Source organism: Numida meleagris, chromosome 1 (genome assembly GCF_002078875.1).
Source record: "Numida meleagris isolate 19003 breed g44 Domestic line chromosome 1, NumMel1.0, whole genome shotgun sequence".
Lineage (NCBI taxonomy): Eukaryota > Metazoa > Chordata > Aves > Galliformes > Numididae > Numida > Numida meleagris.
This window is the reverse complement of record NC_034409.1, coordinates 111,117,835-111,136,681: the sequence shown is the minus strand read 5'-3', so window position 1 is coordinate 111,136,681 and position 18,847 is coordinate 111,117,835. Positions and strand designations below refer to the sequence as shown.

At 37.9% G+C, this 18,847-nt stretch overlaps 1 protein-coding gene across 7 annotated transcripts in view; it reads left to right on the top strand.

Moving 5' to 3' along the window:
• The window catches only part of SYTL5 (synaptotagmin like 5), a 78,878-nt gene that overhangs the window by 37,778 nt on the left and 22,253 nt on the right, over window positions 1-18,847 (top strand). For all 7 annotated transcript variants that reach the window (XM_021407821.1, XM_021407831.1, XM_021407862.1 and 4 more), the window contains 6 exons: window positions 5,724-5,836; window positions 7,163-7,289; window positions 9,095-9,220; window positions 12,763-12,919; window positions 14,553-14,682; window positions 16,633-16,739. In XM_021407821.1, coding sequence (XP_021263496.1) covers window positions 5,724-5,836; window positions 7,163-7,289; window positions 9,095-9,220; window positions 12,763-12,919; window positions 14,553-14,682; window positions 16,633-16,739 — 760 coding nt within the window. The remainder of the gene's footprint in view (window positions 1-5,723; window positions 5,837-7,162; window positions 7,290-9,094; window positions 9,221-12,762; window positions 12,920-14,552; window positions 14,683-16,632; window positions 16,740-18,847) is intronic.

The window sequence follows — 18,847 nt, the reverse complement described above, 5'->3', positions numbered from 1 at the left end:
CAGATACCACTTTGGCAAAAACACAGCTGCAGAAACAGAATGAGAAAGTTTATGCAGTTGTTCCGTAGGAAAATACTGGGGCATTGTACTGAATGAAAAGCTGAACATGAATCACATGAATCAACAGTTTTATGCTACTGTGGACAAGTCCAGCATCACTCAGGATGTGCAAACAGAATTATGGCCTACAAAACACATGATACAGTCCTTTTTTTATATAGAGTGCTCTGCCTCATTTTGTGTCATATGCTGTATGTTGGTCAGCTGGGGAAGGAAAATAATGGTCATGAGCCTGGGACGTGGTATGTCCAGGGTAATGGAGGCAGTCAGAAATGTTTGGCCTAGGCAAGAGAGAAGTTGATATAACTGAGTTTTGAATCTACAAAAGGCACCTGCATTGTGGTACTGTTCTACATACTGACTTTGGATAAGAAAAGTAATGTGATTCTTGAATTGCAATGAAGGGCTTTTGGGTAGATGGTATGAAAAAACTATTCATATAATTTGGAGAGGCTGCAGAATCTTGTTTTAAAAACAGGCTACGTAAACCTCTCTCAGGAATGATAACATGAGTAGTTGGTTCTGCTTTGTGGCTGAAAGGTGGATGAGGCCACCTCTCAAAATGCGTGTGGCTGTGTTGTATTCTGCATGCCAAGCAATGGTCCTAGCAATCATCTTGAGTATGAACTCCAACTGAAGCTTGCATCTAAGTTATTGGGAAGCATGGTGTAATGTGTTTAAAGTGTTATGGTTGTCAACATTACGTATCTTTACTAAATTCAAATGTGTCTTTGTCCTTTCTTTTTGTTTGTATACATTGTTTTTGTAAGACTATAATGGTAGTTAATGATCTGTAAAACATTTGTTATGCTGCTAGGAAAACATATTATCTACTGTATGGACAATGTAGAGGTGAATGTTGGAGACAGGTATTTCAGTTAAATCCAATCACTATGCATAATTCTACTTTAAATTCTTTCATTTTTACTTTCGTCTGTTTTACTTAAATGAGAAAGGCAGGGAAAATTAGGATTATTAGACTTTCTAAATTATATTTAGGAAGTTCATTAAGTTAATAGAAAGAGAGGCTTTGGCAAGATTGAAAGGCAGAAGGCAAGGACAAAAAAATGAAAATCCAATGGTAAGAGAGGCAGTTACGCTGCACAATTAGAAGAGAAAAGACAGGAGGGGAAAAAACTTTTATCTACGTAGCATTGATCTGCATACAATGTTTGAGTCCGTTAAACTGAGCTGTTTTACCATGCTAGTGACTTTGCAAAACCTACTAGGAATTTTTCCTTTTCTTTACAGTTATTTTCCTTTAGCAACCTTGATGAAAGAGGTTTATGTCAACACCAGTACAGACACTAGCACCTACTGTAACATCTGTATCTTGTTGTACACACTGCGAGAATATTAAAAGACAGGGAAGGTTGATTCTTGGCCTTTGTGAACTCTCTTTGGTTTTGTTGCTATGCTGATTATTGGTTGCTCTGCCAGAATAGTCAAGACAAGAATGTCTATTAACTACTGCTAAAAGTGATGGTGGTGGCAGTAAATGGCACAATATACTATATAGTAATCTTCCTTATCTGCGGGAACACATTCAAAAGCAAGTCTTTCTGAACTCTTGGAAAGCTTGCTGCAATACATCTGGTGTCAGTGAAGAAATTTGTATATTGAGAATCTACTGTGTTTAACAAAAGAGATGCGTAAGTACTGCAGAATTTATTGGATAAATCCCTAGAGCTACACAAATAATAATCCAAAATGGTTGCTGAAACAAAGGACATCTTGTGGCAATAAAAGGAAGTGTTGATAATATCAGCCAGCTTTGGCCTGTTGCTTCTTTTAATGCATTTTGACCCTTTTTTCTGACCATCTTGAATCCTGCCTGTTCACTCACTGAATAGGAGTTTTGGATTTCTAGTACAGTAAAAAGACTTTCTGTCCTATAGCCTGTGCTGAAATATCATTGCTTTAATATTTAGAGTGGGTTTGTGTCCAGCTACAGAAATAAATAAATATCAGAAAAAAAAAAGGATGGGGCTAATTTGCAAGCATGTTGATTGACTTGAAGATCAGGTTATCTCAAGGTACTCCTTTGGTAAAACACAGTATTATTTTTTAAAAAATAAAACACTTGCATAGTAGAATAACGGTAACTGAAGGGATGAGATACCAGTTTGTTTAATTATAAAATCAATCTCTTTGTTCTTCTGTCAACCAGAGCATCTTCATGTGGGAGTAAGCAAGTCTGACTTTATCTCTTCCATGCCTCCAAATAGTCTTCAATACCTTTATATACTATTTCACTGAAGTCAGATGGTGATGGAGAAGCTCATTACAAATCATTAATTACGTTTAAACCACTTTCAGAAAAAGATTTAGTGAATTTGAGGAAAAAAAAATTGGATGTGAAAAATGAGAGACATTTGTCAGGATTTTTAAGAATAACAGACTGGGATTTATATGTAAATTGCCTTACAGTTTCCAGTTACAGAAGAAGGAAACTCCACTTATATGTCCATAAGAACAAAATAACCTGTTTTTTTCCACTATCAGAATTATTACCAGCTAGAACATAAAGTTCCAAGATTTATTATTCAGAGGTCAAGAAGAGCAAGTGCCAAGTCTTCTCCCAGATTCTGTGGTCTGTTGTCATTGAGGGTAGTGAATAAGATAGTCTTTATTAATGAGATGAGATGTTGTAGTGTTTAATGAGGTAAAGTGAGCCTTTGTGTAGCAGTGCACTTGGTGAAAGAGGAAGTTTTCTTCTCCATTCCCTGCATACAAGGAACAGCTGTGGTCATCAGCACCTATCAAACACAGGTGCTAGAAGATAAACTTTCCATCAAGGTCACATTTTTCCTGCATCATCTTAAAATGTGATTCACTTGTTTAACATGAAAAATGGTCAGTGACTGATTGAGGGAGATCATGTTCTTCAAGCAATCTTCTGACAAGCTGATTTTGCATCTTGATGCTGTCTGTGTTTTTCATTTTGATTATGTCTAGATGTATATGAACAATGTCTTTATTTTTGAGTTCTTCAGCAAAATGCCTAGCTGGCCCAAGTTATTACAGTAGAATTAAGCAGTAATGGGAAACCTACCTTCATCTTTGAAATAATTATGTTGTCTCAAAGTGTCATGAAAACTCATAAGTATCATAGTGACGTTTATTCACATAGGAGCCTAAGAATAGATACTTCAAATGCTTTAGAATAACAGTGTTCATCAAATTTTCCTCCACCCCAACTTCCAGGCAAGTTTGCCTTCTTTTAATAGAGTCACAAATTTCTATTTAATAGCCTCACAGCATATAAAAAATACTCTGGAATGAATTTATGTTATAGAAAGTATTCTGTGCAATTGAATGTGTGCAAAGATACTTGGTTATTTATCTGTAGGCTATGCTTTATCCAGCCTTTCATCTTGCCATTTTTTTTTCCAATTTTACTTCCCAAAGAGGAAGTGAAATAATTGGACAATGGGAGAGGAAAAGGAAGCTGGACTAAATCTCTCTCCTCTATTGTGAGTGTTAGGCTGGATGATTGAACAGAGTCTGTTTTATCAATTGTGGTGGTAGTGGTGTTTTTCTGTTGTTTCTTTTTTCTCAAAAAAAAAAAGTAGGGAATTTCCATCTTAAGTTGGATGTTTATAATTAGACATTTAACAGTGGAGTGTCTTCCAAAAATGAGAGTGGGAAATAACAAGCTGAGTTGTTGGTAGGAACAGGCTGCAGGTTATATTCTGTTTTGAAGCTGAGCACAGCGTTAATGAAGTTAGTCTGTTTAATGGGAGCTTGGAGAGGAAGAAGCATGAAACCATGAAGTGTACTCCCTCTCACACGTGTACGTGATTATCTGGCTCGCTAATTAAAGTACGTGAGAAGTTTACCTAGTACCTACGGTATTTTGTACTGAAAGTATCTACTTGAACATGATTTTCTTTAAAATTTTCCTAGATGTTTTGAGAATAGGAAAGTGCAATCAAGTGAAAATTGCTACTGTTAAAATTTATAACTCTGGTCTCCTTCTTTCTAAAGCTACTGATTTTAGCATCTGTCATACAGCCAAGAAGGCCAGACTAAACATTTTTTTTGTAAAACACATTTTTAAAGTTTGTATGCTATGTGTGAACTGATGAAGGAAAGAAAATGCATACACGTACCATGATCCATTTCAAAAACAACTGAAAACAAACCTGGAAGCACTGATTTGATGTAATGCTGTGCATATACTCCTGATTCTCTTCCCAGTGGAACAATTATCTAGATGGAAATGGTTCATTTATGTTCTGCATCAGAAATAGAAGAAGGATGTGCTATCTTAGTAGGAAAGACAGTCTGCCTTTGTCATAATTATACATGCGTGAAAATAATGTCATTGCAAGATGGTTAGGTTTCGCTCTTCAATTTTTGTTTCAGAATGTCAAGTGCAATTATGAAATTCAAACCTCAAGTCAGAAACTTTGGCAGTCATATAATCTGAAATCATTTCCATTCATGTAGAACAAAAATTATTTTTGTAGACATTCCTGCAGTGTGTGATTGATTAAGATGATATGAACACTAACCTTCCTATGAATTGTTCAGCATACATGAAAAATACATTTGCGCATGTCCCAGTCTGTATTAGTGTGCTAAAAAGTCAAAAGTACAGAGCTTTTTCTTTTTCGTTTCTTTCTTCATTTCCCTTATTTCATTAAAATGTGATATTTGTATAGAATCAGTTAGATATGGTTATTTTCACAAAAAGAGGGGCTGCTAGCAGAGACTGAGAAGCCAAGACAAAAGCGATGTTGGTGATGCTAAGGACAAAGGTCCAGTATAAAGGTTGAGGCCTCTATACTTGCTCCAGGTGACACTCACGTTAGCTGGCTACTGATGGTTTCCAAGAGGTGGATGTTGGGGGAGGACCTCTTACCTCCGCCCACAGCATAAATAAAGCCAAGGGAAAAATGACAGGATGTTTTGTGGTCAAACCTAGGAGTAACTGAGGGGAAAAATGAATGAATCGTAGACTGTATAATACATCATTTATATTGTAGTAGAATATGCTGGTATAGTTGAGGGTATGACAGTTTTATGGTGTGATACAAGGCACTGAACTTGCTGTAAACCGTGACATAAAAGTAACTGCACAGGGAAGTGCATGCTGTGAGTGAATTGTGAAAATACACATCTGGAGAATGTATAGGTTCTAATGCAATGAATCCAGTATTTGTGTAAAAAAAATTATTTAATATTTCTGAGTGGAAATGCAAAGATTTTATTTAACGCTTTGCATAATGACTGACTGTGAACACAAAATACATGATTTTGACATTACAAGTATGCAACAATGAGATAAGGCAATAACCTTCTACTACCTCATTTGTGTGCATGTTTTGGATTTTGACTTTTTTTTTTTTTTTTTAAGATACTGATCAGTGCTCTAAATCCATCTGTAGTAATTTTCATGCCAGGAAGGCTAAATGATTTCTTTACTGGTATAGGTTAGCAGTTTTAATTCCCAAAGCAAGAGGATTTTATTTTTTGTGCTACCTGTCCTTCTGTCTCAGGTTTTCAATCAATCATTTTACTCTTTATTTTGAACTCTGCAACTGTTGCCCAGAGTCTGTGAGCGTAATGGGTGAATGATGTCCTAAGCAGTTTTTGTTGGCCAAGTTTGTTAATCTGCACCTCTCTCTGGCTTTTTTCTGTATCTCTCCATACAGACAACTAAGGATAGTGACAGGAGAATGGTTTTTTGAAGAGAGAGCAAAGCGCTTCAAACAATCAAATCTTGGAACCGATGTTGTCAGACAGTCCATCCTGCGCAAGTCCCCAGGTAGGGACCTCAGCGGAGGGATTTGCTGCATATGCTTAATACGTTCAAACCATGTTCCCACAGTGCTTTACCTGTGTTGTATTTCATTCTTCACTGTAGAAGATGTAAGTGTAATCAATGTTTTAATCTTAATTCCATATTTGGGTATTACGATGCACGAGTTTGTGATTGATTAGCGTATAGGAAAGGTAAGCCTCAGGTAAATGAAGAAGTATCTCTGTGGAGCTAGAGAACAGCACAAAATCTCGCTGTCCAAAGTGGTGGAAAGACTTATTTGGCTGCAATGCCAGAAGCAGAAACTCTAAATGTTCATTCTCTGTTCCTGTCATGAAGTCAGACTGTATGCAGAAGTATAAAACCAGCCATTTTTCATCTTTGTCTCTCTTATTTGTGATGGTAATATGTAAAATGCATGATTCCACCTCTCTTTTTGGAAAGTCACATGAGATTGGAGAGGTACCTTTGGTCCAGATACCTCCAATAAGTAGCACCCCTGCTCTTATGGGAAGAAGCCATTCCACTGTCCTCATTAAGCACAGCAAGCATGTAGTGTTTATGAGTTGCTATGGTACCTTGATGGTACTACTGGATTAAGAAACAGGAGTTCAGCCTGAATCCTGATGCTTCTCTCTTAACTATTCCACTCTGATCTCAGAAGTTGGTACTTAGGTAGCCTGTTTTCAGAGGTGGCATTCACCTCTTTCAGTAGGAATGTGGTACTTACTGGCAGGTTGTAGGGGAGGGACTGATTTATTGCCATTGCAAGAATTTCTGGTGCAAATATACTGCTTAGCAAAATGCTGATCTTTCCACTACCAGTGTGCTTCGGAAACTGTCAGACTGATGTGTCTAATGTTTTTGGTGGTTTTTTTTGATATTTTGGTATTTTGTGACTTTTTTTTACTATATACTTATATTTGATAGACATATTTGAAAAAATAAGCCATTTTTTCCACCATCTGCTCCCAAATGAGCATGCATTTTAATTAAGAAAACATTATTTCATGCAACACAGAAAATGCTTTACGCTGCAAAATTATGTTTCAAGTCCTTTATTAACTGCAGTGTCAGTGATAAATTCAGAAGCATAGTTCAACAGTAAAGCTGATAGGAAGAAACAGTTCGAACTACTTGTATTTTTTTTTTTCCTTTATTAAAATGCAAAACCGAAGAACCCTCCCAGCTGTTTTTGTATGATATTTGATCATGGGCTTTCATCTAATACTGAAACATTGAAAACCTATTTTTGCAGATTGTTTAGTGTTTGCTACTTTTACATGTTTAAACATTGATTTTTTTTCTGTTGTTCCTCCCCCTCCACTGAAGATACAATTTCCAGTAAGGAAGAGGAAAGAACGTTCAAAGATCAGCACCAAGAGAATGAAGAAAAAGAAGTATCAACCTCCTCCATTACTGGGCATAAATCAATCTTTGGCGGACCTAGAAAGATAGGGTAAAGCCCTTTCTTTTTGGAAACTGATAAGTCGCATAACAGCTGCATGTGGTCAAATGGATTTTCTTTTGAGACTCTCCAGCATTCCACATGAGCCCCAAATTTTCCAGAGTTAGAAAGAGTCTTCAATTGAAAGCTGCTTCCTATAATTAGACTGCTGTCTCCTAGGAAATGCAGCTGTAATTACCCTTCAGCTATAAACATAGCAGAAAAAAAGCACTTTAACTCTTGGATTTTTCCTGTTTATATTTGAAGTAGCAGAGGGTCTCTAAAAGCAGGTTTGCTGAGAAAGCAAATTCAAGAAGGGCCTGTTTTCTGTGTATACTGGTTGCTTCCATTTACAAGTCATGTTTCCATTTGGCTTCTAGCTGTGCAAATTTAGTCTAACAACCAAGCAATGCTCCTTTGTTTTTGCGTGACAGTGAATAAACAGATATGATGGTGGTCCTTTTACAACCTATGTAATGTGTATAACACCAGTTAGGCCATGGCTTTAGAGGAGAACTCGCTTATTCTCAGGGGACATGGACAGATGCATTGAATATGTGGTTGCATGTGTGATGTTTAAACATAACTTGAGAAAGTTGGATGAATGGGAATTAAAATCAGATGAATGTTCATGTCATGAGCAGAGATGTGGATCCCAAACATAGGGTGAGTAGACAGCTTTCTACACCTCTTTGAATTTTGAGGAGTGGTGAGTGTGGAGTTCCTTCCTCTAGTCAATCAGGAAATCGATGTGAAATATTTTTCTCTCTTTAATAATGGGAGAAAGAGCATCAGAACACCTCTGGCTTCACAAATGAAGGTGAAGAAGGAACCAGCTCAGTGAAATTAATGTAGAGGAACCTAAACATTGCTAACTGGTAGCTACTGGGAGATAGTCTTAAAATTTATTTTTTTGGATCCTCTTTAATTTAAATCCATTGAACAGATCTATTCATCATATTTTCTTATGAGAAACAAATTGAGGTTTGTTTTTTTTCATTGTCTGTTATTTATTTTAGTGGTTTTCAGCATTTTTTAATTTGTGGCCTGGAACATTTTCCAATGGTGACATTCCCCATAAATTTAATTCTACAAGAAATAGGCCACTTCTCTTAGGAGTAATTCATTACTTCTCTTCCTTCCTTGCTCCTTCTCCCTCACTCAGGTTCCATGTTCGTATATCTTATGAGTGGATTTGCTTTAGCAAAGCCATTTTGGGGCCAACTCCTTAAACTTAGTGTCATGGAAAACCTTACTATGCTATTGTTTGTAAGTCTGTGAAGCATACTGTTATTTTTCAGTTACACCTCATTTCATTTCTGTCTTTTTAAACCACGTATTGCAGGGTAAGGTAGGGTAAGGGGATGGTGTTGTGTTTTCAGAAAGTTTGGGGTATTGCTGTGTACAAGTATAGAAACTGCAAAGATATCTTTAAGAAAAAATATGCATGGTGTAATTTCTGACAAGAAAATAAACATGATCAAAAATTCTTTGCTGTGGGCATACTGTAAAATTATGAGAATTTTCACAAAACGCGCTATTAGTTCAAAGCAAGAAGTTGACATTTTATTATGTGATTCTGTGATATTTTGATGTTCTGTATTGTAAAGTAGCTTATTGTAAAAATGATGCTTTTGTTCATAGGAATCAGCTTGATATCCAGATTTGGAACTTTACTGACTGCCATTTCCCAAGCTGTCTGTAGCTCAGACATTGAATGAATAGAACGTGCATTTTGTGGTATTTCAGCCAGTTTGCTGTTTCTGGGAAAGATATAGTAACTTTTACAACATTCTTTTATTTCCTCTTTTCATCAGGAAGGTAATTAGGGCAGCTACCAAAGGAGAAATTACAATTGCAAAAGATGAAGGTGGAAGGAGCATAGGCTCCGAAGCTGAAAGCCAAAGCCTGCACAGTAGCAAGTCAACACCTTGTTCTGAGAGGTGAGCTGCAGAAATCTGTTGCAGTTGGTACTGGAATTGACAAAAGGGTGTGTGCCAGTCCACAGAATTGGGTTGTCTTTGATTGTCCCGAGTGAGCATGATCTGAGGAGAGCTTATGTTTAATAAATATATAAATACATAATTACTCTGTCCCTCTCTCTTTTCTCCCCTTACATTTGGGTGGTGATTGCTGTCAGTGCATTGGTTTTTCTTTTCTGGCTTTTAATTCAGCAAGCTGTGTTCATGTTACAGATCTGAGGCCCTTTTTTTTCCAAAGTTTTGCAATTACACGTTAATTGCTTATAATTTATAATTTCTTCTTTCAAAGGCTGTTTGTCCTTCTCTTTCCATGATTATTGTTCCACTTATTTCTAATGGAGTTCCATTTCTAATTCTTCTGGTCTTAGAAAATCTTTGTTACTGCTGCTGCTGATAGCATTATAAAATGCTCCTCTCATGTCTCACCTCCATAATTAAGTAAATGAATAGCTTTATTATTTTTCTCAGTCATTTGGGTAATGTATACTGAATACCCATATGTTTTGCTCAGGTATACACACTGGAAATTTAGCAATCTGGATTTCTGTAGGGGGATGAAAATTCCTGCCGTGTACATGCATGGTTAAATACTTAATCAGATATTCAAGAATGCTTGCTGAAGTTCATCCATTGTTACTTTATAGAACTGAGTAGTAATTATTAAAAATAACAAACCTTCCCAGACAACCCCCATCACTGTTGCAAGTTAAGGGAATATAATAGCATGGTGTGTCACTGCTGCTGTCCTAGATTTTCCTGCATATGTTTTATGTTTGTAGTTGCCCTCATCTTTTAGTGGCATTGTCAGAACTGAAAGTATTTCACCTACCAGCAGGGAGATTGAGAAATAATTTTTATTCTTTCTATGTATTTTGGTTTAAGAGAAGCTGTACAGGGCTGGGATTGTGAAGGCCTGGGCCATGAGTTCATCTCTTGGTCTGGTTTATTTGCTACAGCAGAAATGTTTACTGGTTTGCAGCTGAACAAACTGGGTTGCAGCATCAGGATACTTCTTAGATGAATAGTATAGGAATTTCAGACTCATCTACACAGACACTCTACCTTATCTTACTGAGGTCTTGTCTACCACTTGAAAATGTGTGGTATGGTCACCTTATAACAACTTCTTTCATTGTTGTCTACATAATGTATGTATAAAATAAGTTGGGCCTCTCTCTAAAAGCAGTCTGAAATGAGCACAAAAGTATGGAGACGGCCTTCCAGTATTTAAAAGGAGATTATAAACAGGAGGGGAATCAACTTTTTACAAGGGTAGATAGTGATAAGACAAGGGGGAATGGTTTTAAGCTCAAGGAGGGAAGGTTTAGATTAGATGTCAGGGGGAAGTTCTTCACAGAGAGAGTGGTGAGGTGCTGGAACAGGCTGCCCAGAGAAGCTGTGGATGGCCCATCTCTGGAGGTGTTCAAGACCAGGTTGGGTGGGGCCCTGAGCAGCCTGGTCTAGTACCAGATCTGGAGGTTGGGGTCCCTGCCTGGGGCAGGGAGGTTGGAACTTGGTGTTCCTTGGTGTTCCTTCCAACCCAAGCCATTCTATGATCTGGAGTACAAGTGCTTATTCTGAGTAATGACTACAGAATCTCTTATAACACATTTTGAAATCTTTGTTATCCCAGTCCTGTGTGACTTTGGAACACTTCTGTTGATTTACATTAGTTTTCAGAGAGAGGGAAAAATCTGTAACAGGAGCTTTCATAAGAGAAAGTTAAAGCAATCTATCAAAAGTGGCGTGACATAGAATAAAAATCAAATTTGATTTTTTATTGATATTACTGACTGCAGTGTGGCAGCTGACCATGGCAGGTTTAGAAATTAAGTGTGCACTGCAATACAAGAGCTTTGACAAAATACAGATGACAGCCAGTAGCTTTGATTCTCTGACTTTGCTGCACCAAAGACACAACTTTATGTGAGCAGATAGAACTAAAATTCAACCAGACCACATTTTTTAGGGTTTGTTGATCACTGATTCATCAGATTAAAAAATAGTTTTGCGATTATATGAAGTGCACGTGCTTAAGAGTGAGTTTATTATGAATAATCTACTATTGTTGATGTAAGAATTGGAATGGTAATTGTTTAAAAGGTTACTGTATGAACACTTATGGACAAAATATTGTCATGTATCATTAGTAGACAGGCCTGGTGTTTGGAGTTTTCCTCTATTCCTTGTTTTCAATAACTGTACCAATGTGGTCTGCATTCCCTGCTTAGGGTAGTCATGAGACAGGAGCTCAGCATTTGTTCTCAGTTCAGCAGTAGTTCTGATAAAATTTTTTGTTGTAGTAGAGAAGATTTTTACTGCAATTAGCCTAACATGGTATGGCAGGCTAAAGGGGAGAAGAAATTCAGATGTGTAACACAAGGAAGATGCTTGCAGATCTGAAATATTTATTAAGTATGCTGAAAATATGCCTCAAGCTCCAAAAACATTTTCTCCAGTAAAATTGTGCTACCACTGTCCTCTGGTGCTGTATTTTCTGCATGGAAAAGCTGTCGTGCTCGCATCAATTGCTGTTTATCAGTAATTGTGTGAAATAGTAAGTGGGAGTGTATGCAGAACTGTTACTGTCTGGCAAGGCTCTGTGAGAATTCCCTAGATTATGAAGGAAAATGAAAATAACTGAGGTTTGCAGGGAAAGAGGGAAGAATAGATGAGTCAGATACTTGGATTTTTGCTGCTAATCAAGTTTCAAATGGAAATACGACTTTCACTAGAAACATTAAAATAAATTCTAAAATCATTTTCATTCTTTCAAGAGTTAAAAAAAAATGATAAAAATAAAAAGTGCAGTAGCTTACCTTTTCTAGCACTCTAGCACATGGACTAATCAATATTTTCTAATGGAAAAAGTCCCATGGAAAAAAGCTCTTGTCTGTTGCAGCATTAGGTAGCAATTGGGCTCTGGTATGCTGACCACAGATTCTTTTTTGTCACTTTTCAATCTGGTTGAAATGATCTGCTAGCTTGGGTCATGATTCATTATCGCTGTATAAATAGGACAGCACTTCTCTAGCAGGAGAGAGGATAATTGTTTTTCTGGAGAGGAAGGGGAGAGTGCACAGCTGAGGATTTTCGAGTTCCTAGGGATAGTGCTGGCAGAAGTGGCCAGAACTGTCAGATCCTGGTAATTTTTCTTCAAAATGAGGAGCAGCTTATTCCCTGTGTGGGAAATCACACAGGAGGCCTCACACTTTCTGTTGGGGTGCGCGTATACTGTCACATGAACATGTGGGGATGCAGCATCTAGAGAAGAGGTGCCTGCTTGGGCTATTCACACTTCTGGCAGAAATGCTGAAAACAGGTGTAGGCATCATATAATTGATTCACACCAGCTAATGTTTGTCTTTCCTGGTGAGCATTTCCTTGTAGTGGATGACACAGTCCATCCAGAGCAATGTAATCTAATAAACTGTTATCACTGATATTTTACTCTGTGGTTTGCTAGAAGCAGTGACGCTTTTTTACTGTTATCTCCTTCCCAGAGGAAGCACTCTTTCGCTGAACAGCAGCGAAACAGAAGCAGCTGCAGGCCATCTGAGAGGGGCTATGGGCCCTGCAAACAGAAGCAGTGCTTCCATAGCTTCCCTCCCGAGGTCACCGGCACTGAGCACACGCAGCATGACTGCAGATTACAGCAGGGTAAGTTCCCTGATGTAGAGCTGACACCGAACAGAGCTGGTGCCAAGCAAGAAGGCTTGGCTGCTGTCCGCCCTGTTAGATCAATTTGTAGCTCAGGAAGGACAAGCCTAGCGGAGAAGATTTTGTTTCTTCTTTAATTCTGCTGGGACCAGTGAAGGTCTCTACTAGAGCAAGATCTGTCCTGCTCTATCAGTGATGTGGTTTTTGGTTTGGCAGGCATTTTCTGTCTAAAAATTGCTGCTGATATCTAGAATAACATAATGACTTACAGATTCTGAAGTGGGAAGCGCAAGGGATGGATGTACGTGTTTCTGACACTGAAGGGCCTTGAATAAGTGCCATGAGCTAAGGATGTGACTCTCCAGCATGCAAGGCCCAGCACATTCCCACTGACTTCTGAGGGAAAAGATCAGCACTTGCAGAAAATCAGGCAGTACCTATTTTAACTTTTTCTGAATTTGTTAAATTATGGCATAGCACACAATATGCGCTAGACACTTTGTCAAAATGAAACATTCGGGACTCCTCTTACTTGCTGTTAGGCCTCTAGAGATGTAGCTGGCCATGTCTGAGTGAACAGCCTTGGTTGCTTCATAATAAGCAGAAGGATTTGGCTCACCCCAGCAAGAAGCAGAGGCTGTCTTCATTCCTTTGTCAGACTGCTGCTCTTGGCTGTATGCTGGGTGGGACAACCATCCTGCATTCATTTCGGTCACCCCTCCTAAGAAATCAGGCTTGCTCCAGTAAGTTAATGAGCATGGTGGTGATGGGTTGACAGTTGGACTAGATGATCTTAAAGGGCTTTCCCAAATTCTGTGATTCTAAGTTGTTCCAAGTTGCCATGACCCAGGTGTAGAAAGAAAGTCAAATTTATAGTTAGAGATAATTCTTTTTTATCACTGGAAAGAAGTGGATGAGCTTTTGAGCTCATTCTCATTGAGAGAACACATTCATTTTTTCCATCTTCCAAGTACTTTGTCTAATGTATTATCTTTCATAAAAACAAATTAGTAATTGTGAAGGCCATTTATGAGAGCTGTAAGTAAGTTAATACTTGTTTTATTTATATTCTTGCTGGCACACAGGTTGACTTTATTTTAAGTGCATTAGATCTGATTGAAAAAGACAAATCCATTCAATTTGGACACAGTGATGTTGTTACCCCTTTTACGGGAAGGCAAAAAAACCATAATAATATCAAGCATACTAGCTTTATTTAAGGAATTATGCTATCATAATTTAATTAGTTCAAGTCCATTTAGTTTTAACCTGACTTAAATTATGCTGGTATAAAGCCAATGGTTTTTCTTCTTTTTTGTTTTATTTAATTTCTAGGCTAAATTAGCATTGAATAGGTTTGTTTTACTTTCCTTCTCTCATTCCTGATATATTGCTCTGATTTTTCAGTTGTGAGCTCAGACTATATGCATGAATTGCCACTTTTTCCAAATTTTATGCATGATCTGTGCTAAGCAGTGCAGATTAAATAGTAAACTAAATATATTCAGTTATAGCCCAGGTGCTAAAGAAGCTTTGAATTTCTGGACGTTAACAGAAATGGTGCTTTTGTGGATTGATGGTGAGTAAGTTCACTTTTTGTATTTCTGGGATGTGCATTTTTCTTATTGAGCAGGACACTGGCCTGGAAAATGGCATGATTATTCCAGCAAGTGAAAGTGTACCAGAAGATTTAGTAAAGAAGCACCGTAGGAAAGCATCTGGAACACCTTCCATTGCAGTTTCTAGAGTATCTTTGTCATCGGGTAAGTATTAAGTTTCTCTTTGTTCTGCTAGCCTTCATCATTAGAAGATTATGACTATTCTTGTAGCTTTGCAATTTCTGTTTTTAGTGCACATCAAAAGATCAGATATAAGATTCATATACTTGTTGATGTTCATTCTACAAATTCTTCTTTTTACTAACTAAATTTTGCCACTTGATAGGTTTCGTGTTTGAAAATATGGTAATCCTTACTGGTAAATGATATGCTCTTGGACTTGTTACAAGATTTTTTTCATAGTTTCACATTGTTAAATCATTCCCTGTGTGGTCAACTATATAAAATACTATTTGTGAACCATCTGCATAAAATACTGCCTCACTTCTGCAATTGCATTTCACACCCTCTTTGCCTGGAAACAAATCACGTTGAGAAACAACGTGCTGTCAGAGAACAAGACACTTACAGCCATCATGTCATTTTGTTTTTTATACATGATGCACCAAACCTCTTGGCTTAGTTGTGACTTACCTAATTTCATTGGAGGCTGCTAGGTAAATGAGGCTTGCACGGGAGGATGCTGTCAGAGCCTCTTTGCAGCAGTGGATGGAGATCCTCCTTTCCTTCCTGAAACAGGAGGCAGGAGTGACCTGCACTCTTCTGCCTTTTACTCAGCTTCTTACAGGCTAACAGAGTGGGTTCAGATTCACAGGTTTCTCTCTGAAGAACAGCACAGGGCTCACTCTCTTTCATCTGAATTTAGCCCAAAGCAGAAACTTAGTGACATATCCCATGGAGCTAATCAAAGGAGTTACAGTGTTCACCTTAGTTTTTTTCCACTTGAAAGCGTCAGGGATTCTGCATTATGCATTTCCTGCCAGAGACATTCCTGACTACTATTTTTGTTCTGTTTCTCCTGCTTCTGCTACCTTACAAATTAAAGGCTTTCTGAGCATTTAGGAACTGACCTTGTGGTTACCAAAGCAGATAGATCCTGAGCAAAATTGCAGGCAGCATGGGAACATCCTCTGACTCTTTGCTGTCTTATTGCTGGGGGATTTCAGAGGCCCTGGCACAGGCTGCCCAGAGAAGCTGTGGTGCCCCATCCCTGGAGGTGCTCAAGGCCAGATTGGATGGGGCCCTGGGCAGCCTGAGCTGGTGGGGGAAAGCCCTGCCCATGGCAGGGGTTGGGGCTGGGTGGGCCTTGAGGTCCCTCCAACTCAAGCCGTTCTCTGATTCTGTGGCATTAAGCTCAGGATGCAGACCTTTTCTGTTACATCAGCTATAGCCCAGGCAGAGGATGAACAGTTGAAAACTACAGATTCCTAGCTGCAGGATGTAGAAGTATTCTTTTCCTTCACTTTTTTTTTCCTCAATTTATTGAACGGTGGCACAAAGTATTTAATGGGGAGGACTAAGAAAATATTTCTCTAAGATATCTAACGTCTCTTATGCCTTTAAAGAGGGGATGAGAAACTTGTGGGAATGAAAAAAAAATGTGGAATTTGAGACTTATTCACTTTGTCCCTGTCTAAACAGTGATGGCAGAACTGCTTGTGCCCAACTGTATCTCTTTCTGCTTAATTCTGAAGCAGATGCTGGAGGGAGTTTTGTCATAGTTGGTGATGTGATCATCTCTACAAATGATTGGGCTCCAAGTTTTGCAACATTCCAAGCTAATATGTCTAACATACAAAGTCAAAAGCTTGGTCTGTAGTGTCATCCACAGGAGACAATTACATCAGATAAAGAGTGCTTGTTAAAAAAATGTTGACCAGAAGGCCAAATAGCATCATAAAACATGTTTTTCTATTTTTCATCTTTATCGTCATTTGTTGTAGAGTTTGTGACAGATATGTACAGAAATGCAATTTCAATATTTTTCCTTTAAAAAAAAGTCTGAGACCGCACTTATTAAAGAGTGGCAAGGCAAAAGAGGCAGTATTCTTTATACAAATTGTAATGAACCATTTTGTTATTTTTGTTTTCTAGACCGTAGCAGATCTGAGATAGATTTGAGTGAATCTCTCTCTGAAGGAAAACAGGATACCTTGAGCATAAGAAGCAAATCTGTACCTAGCACCTTAGATGAGGAGCTGGTGAGTTATAAATACATGGATGTTTATCTGGCAGAAGTGGTGTTTTTTCTTTCTTAGAAAATCAGCGCTGTATATATAAGTGATAGAAAATGTAATTTGAGGGGTATTTAATGAGTTTTTAAGCAGCTTCATTTTCTTTAGTCTTTTAGCTGTAGAATGATTCCAGTGGATAACACTTTGCTATTAATTTGCTACTTTTTGAGTTTTCAGGTGAATAAAATGGACTGAATTTCAGGCACTAGGTTATAGATACTCGAAAGTTCTGATATATTCTACCTCCTTAAATTTTAATTTTTATGCCGAGAAATACTATGCTTGAAAAGCTGTAATCTTTATCTGCTTCTGATTTCTGCCCTGTTTTTTTGGAAGATGAAGCCCTATCTTTCTTTTCCACCATTTTGCCAATCTCTTCTTCCTGTTCATCATTTTCTTCTATACATCTACATACGTCTTTTTGTGTGTTCTGTAAGGACTGCCTTTCCTGATGTGATAACCAACGTATTCAAGACAGACATACAAGTTGCAGATGTGCATCAGTGCCATGAAAAGAAAAAAAAAAAAAACTCCCAGCTTGTTGAGTATGCATGAGGAAAAGAGTAATTTGAACATTTTTTCATCTAATCCTAGTTTGTTCTGAAGTTTCCAAATGCAAGTGTTTAGCCTAAAAAAAAAGAGAAAAGAAAAGAAAAAAGGGAAGAAAAAACATGACCTGCTGCAACAGTAACGTTTTGTCTATTGCCATAATACTTCCCTACCATCTGCTCTTTTGAGAGGGACATCGGCCATGAGAGGTGTCTCCCTTTCACATAACATTTGATACTTCGGGATTTGTGGAAAACAGTATGTTGGGATTCCCATCTGTTTCTTGGGTTGTAAACACCTGGAGAATTTTCCTGCAGCATTGCTGCATTGCTTTGTTTGGATTAATCATTTAGGAAATAAAAAGCCATTTCTGTGCGTCAGATTTATGTTGAATTAAGCCTTCAAAAATAAATGTTTTATTATTTAATTTTAGTAAAGAAAAAAGATGTGTTCTTGATTTACAAGTTGGAAAAGATGGCAGAAGAAAACCATAAAATAAGAAAATAAGAGCTTTAAATATTTTATGTTGGTTTCCTGCTCTAGTTGTACAGGGTGCGATAGTTGTCACTTAGGAATTTTTTTGGGGCATGCATCAGAAATGTCACATCCAGAGTAGTTTTCTGTTATTTGATTTTTGCTTTCCTTGTATACAGAGGGTAGTTTTTGCTGACTCCAAATGAAATGTCAGATTGCATCTCAGCATATTTTTTAGGGTAGTTTGACTCTTGGGACTCCTTCACTGTCTTGCCTTAGATTCCATATGAATGCTGTGTTTTGAGATGAAGGTTATACTCCTGCTGGAGTTTAGCTTTTGTGGTGCTTGATATAAGAGGCAAAAATAAGAATATCTGATGAAAATAACAACAGTTCCTTCAGTCTGAGAAGAGTTATGCCTTCCTTCCTCTTGGCTGGTTGGTGGATCTAGCTGAGGTCCTTTAATCTCTTACTTGTAGGTGATGGGAGCTGACAGCAGTGGTGTGGGAGATGCCACATGTCAATAAGATAAGCAGATTGCCAGCTGGAAAGGTGGAAAAAGGATTTTAGTTGCTCTGTTCCTAGCTTTATTAACAGAACCCCTTATATATACAGAGAGATGAAGATTGAATGGTATTTTCCTTCTTGCTCTTGAAAGTGAGAAAGGACGATCCCCAGAAACCGACATGCTGTGGGAGGTATTTTTCAAGGAACCGGTTAAATGTAGTGCTGCACTCAGCTGTGTGTGTGCACCTTACCTTGAGAGGTGTGTGCTGAACTCCTGACCAAGTAGTGTTCATTACACGCTCAGCTGTTTTATTAGAAGGAATTGGGGTAATGTGCATTTTATAACCCCCAGTGGAGACTGCGAGATTAATGTCCTTCCAGCTCTAACTTTAATAAGCTTATATAAGCTAATAATGCTAACCAATTATGTAGCTACTGTTCTGCAACACCTCCTGAGAAACATAATCATTGTAGTGGAAAAGGAATTAAGAGCTTATGTTAAATGTTAACCATTTGTTTTAAATTTATGTACCTACTTGTGGACA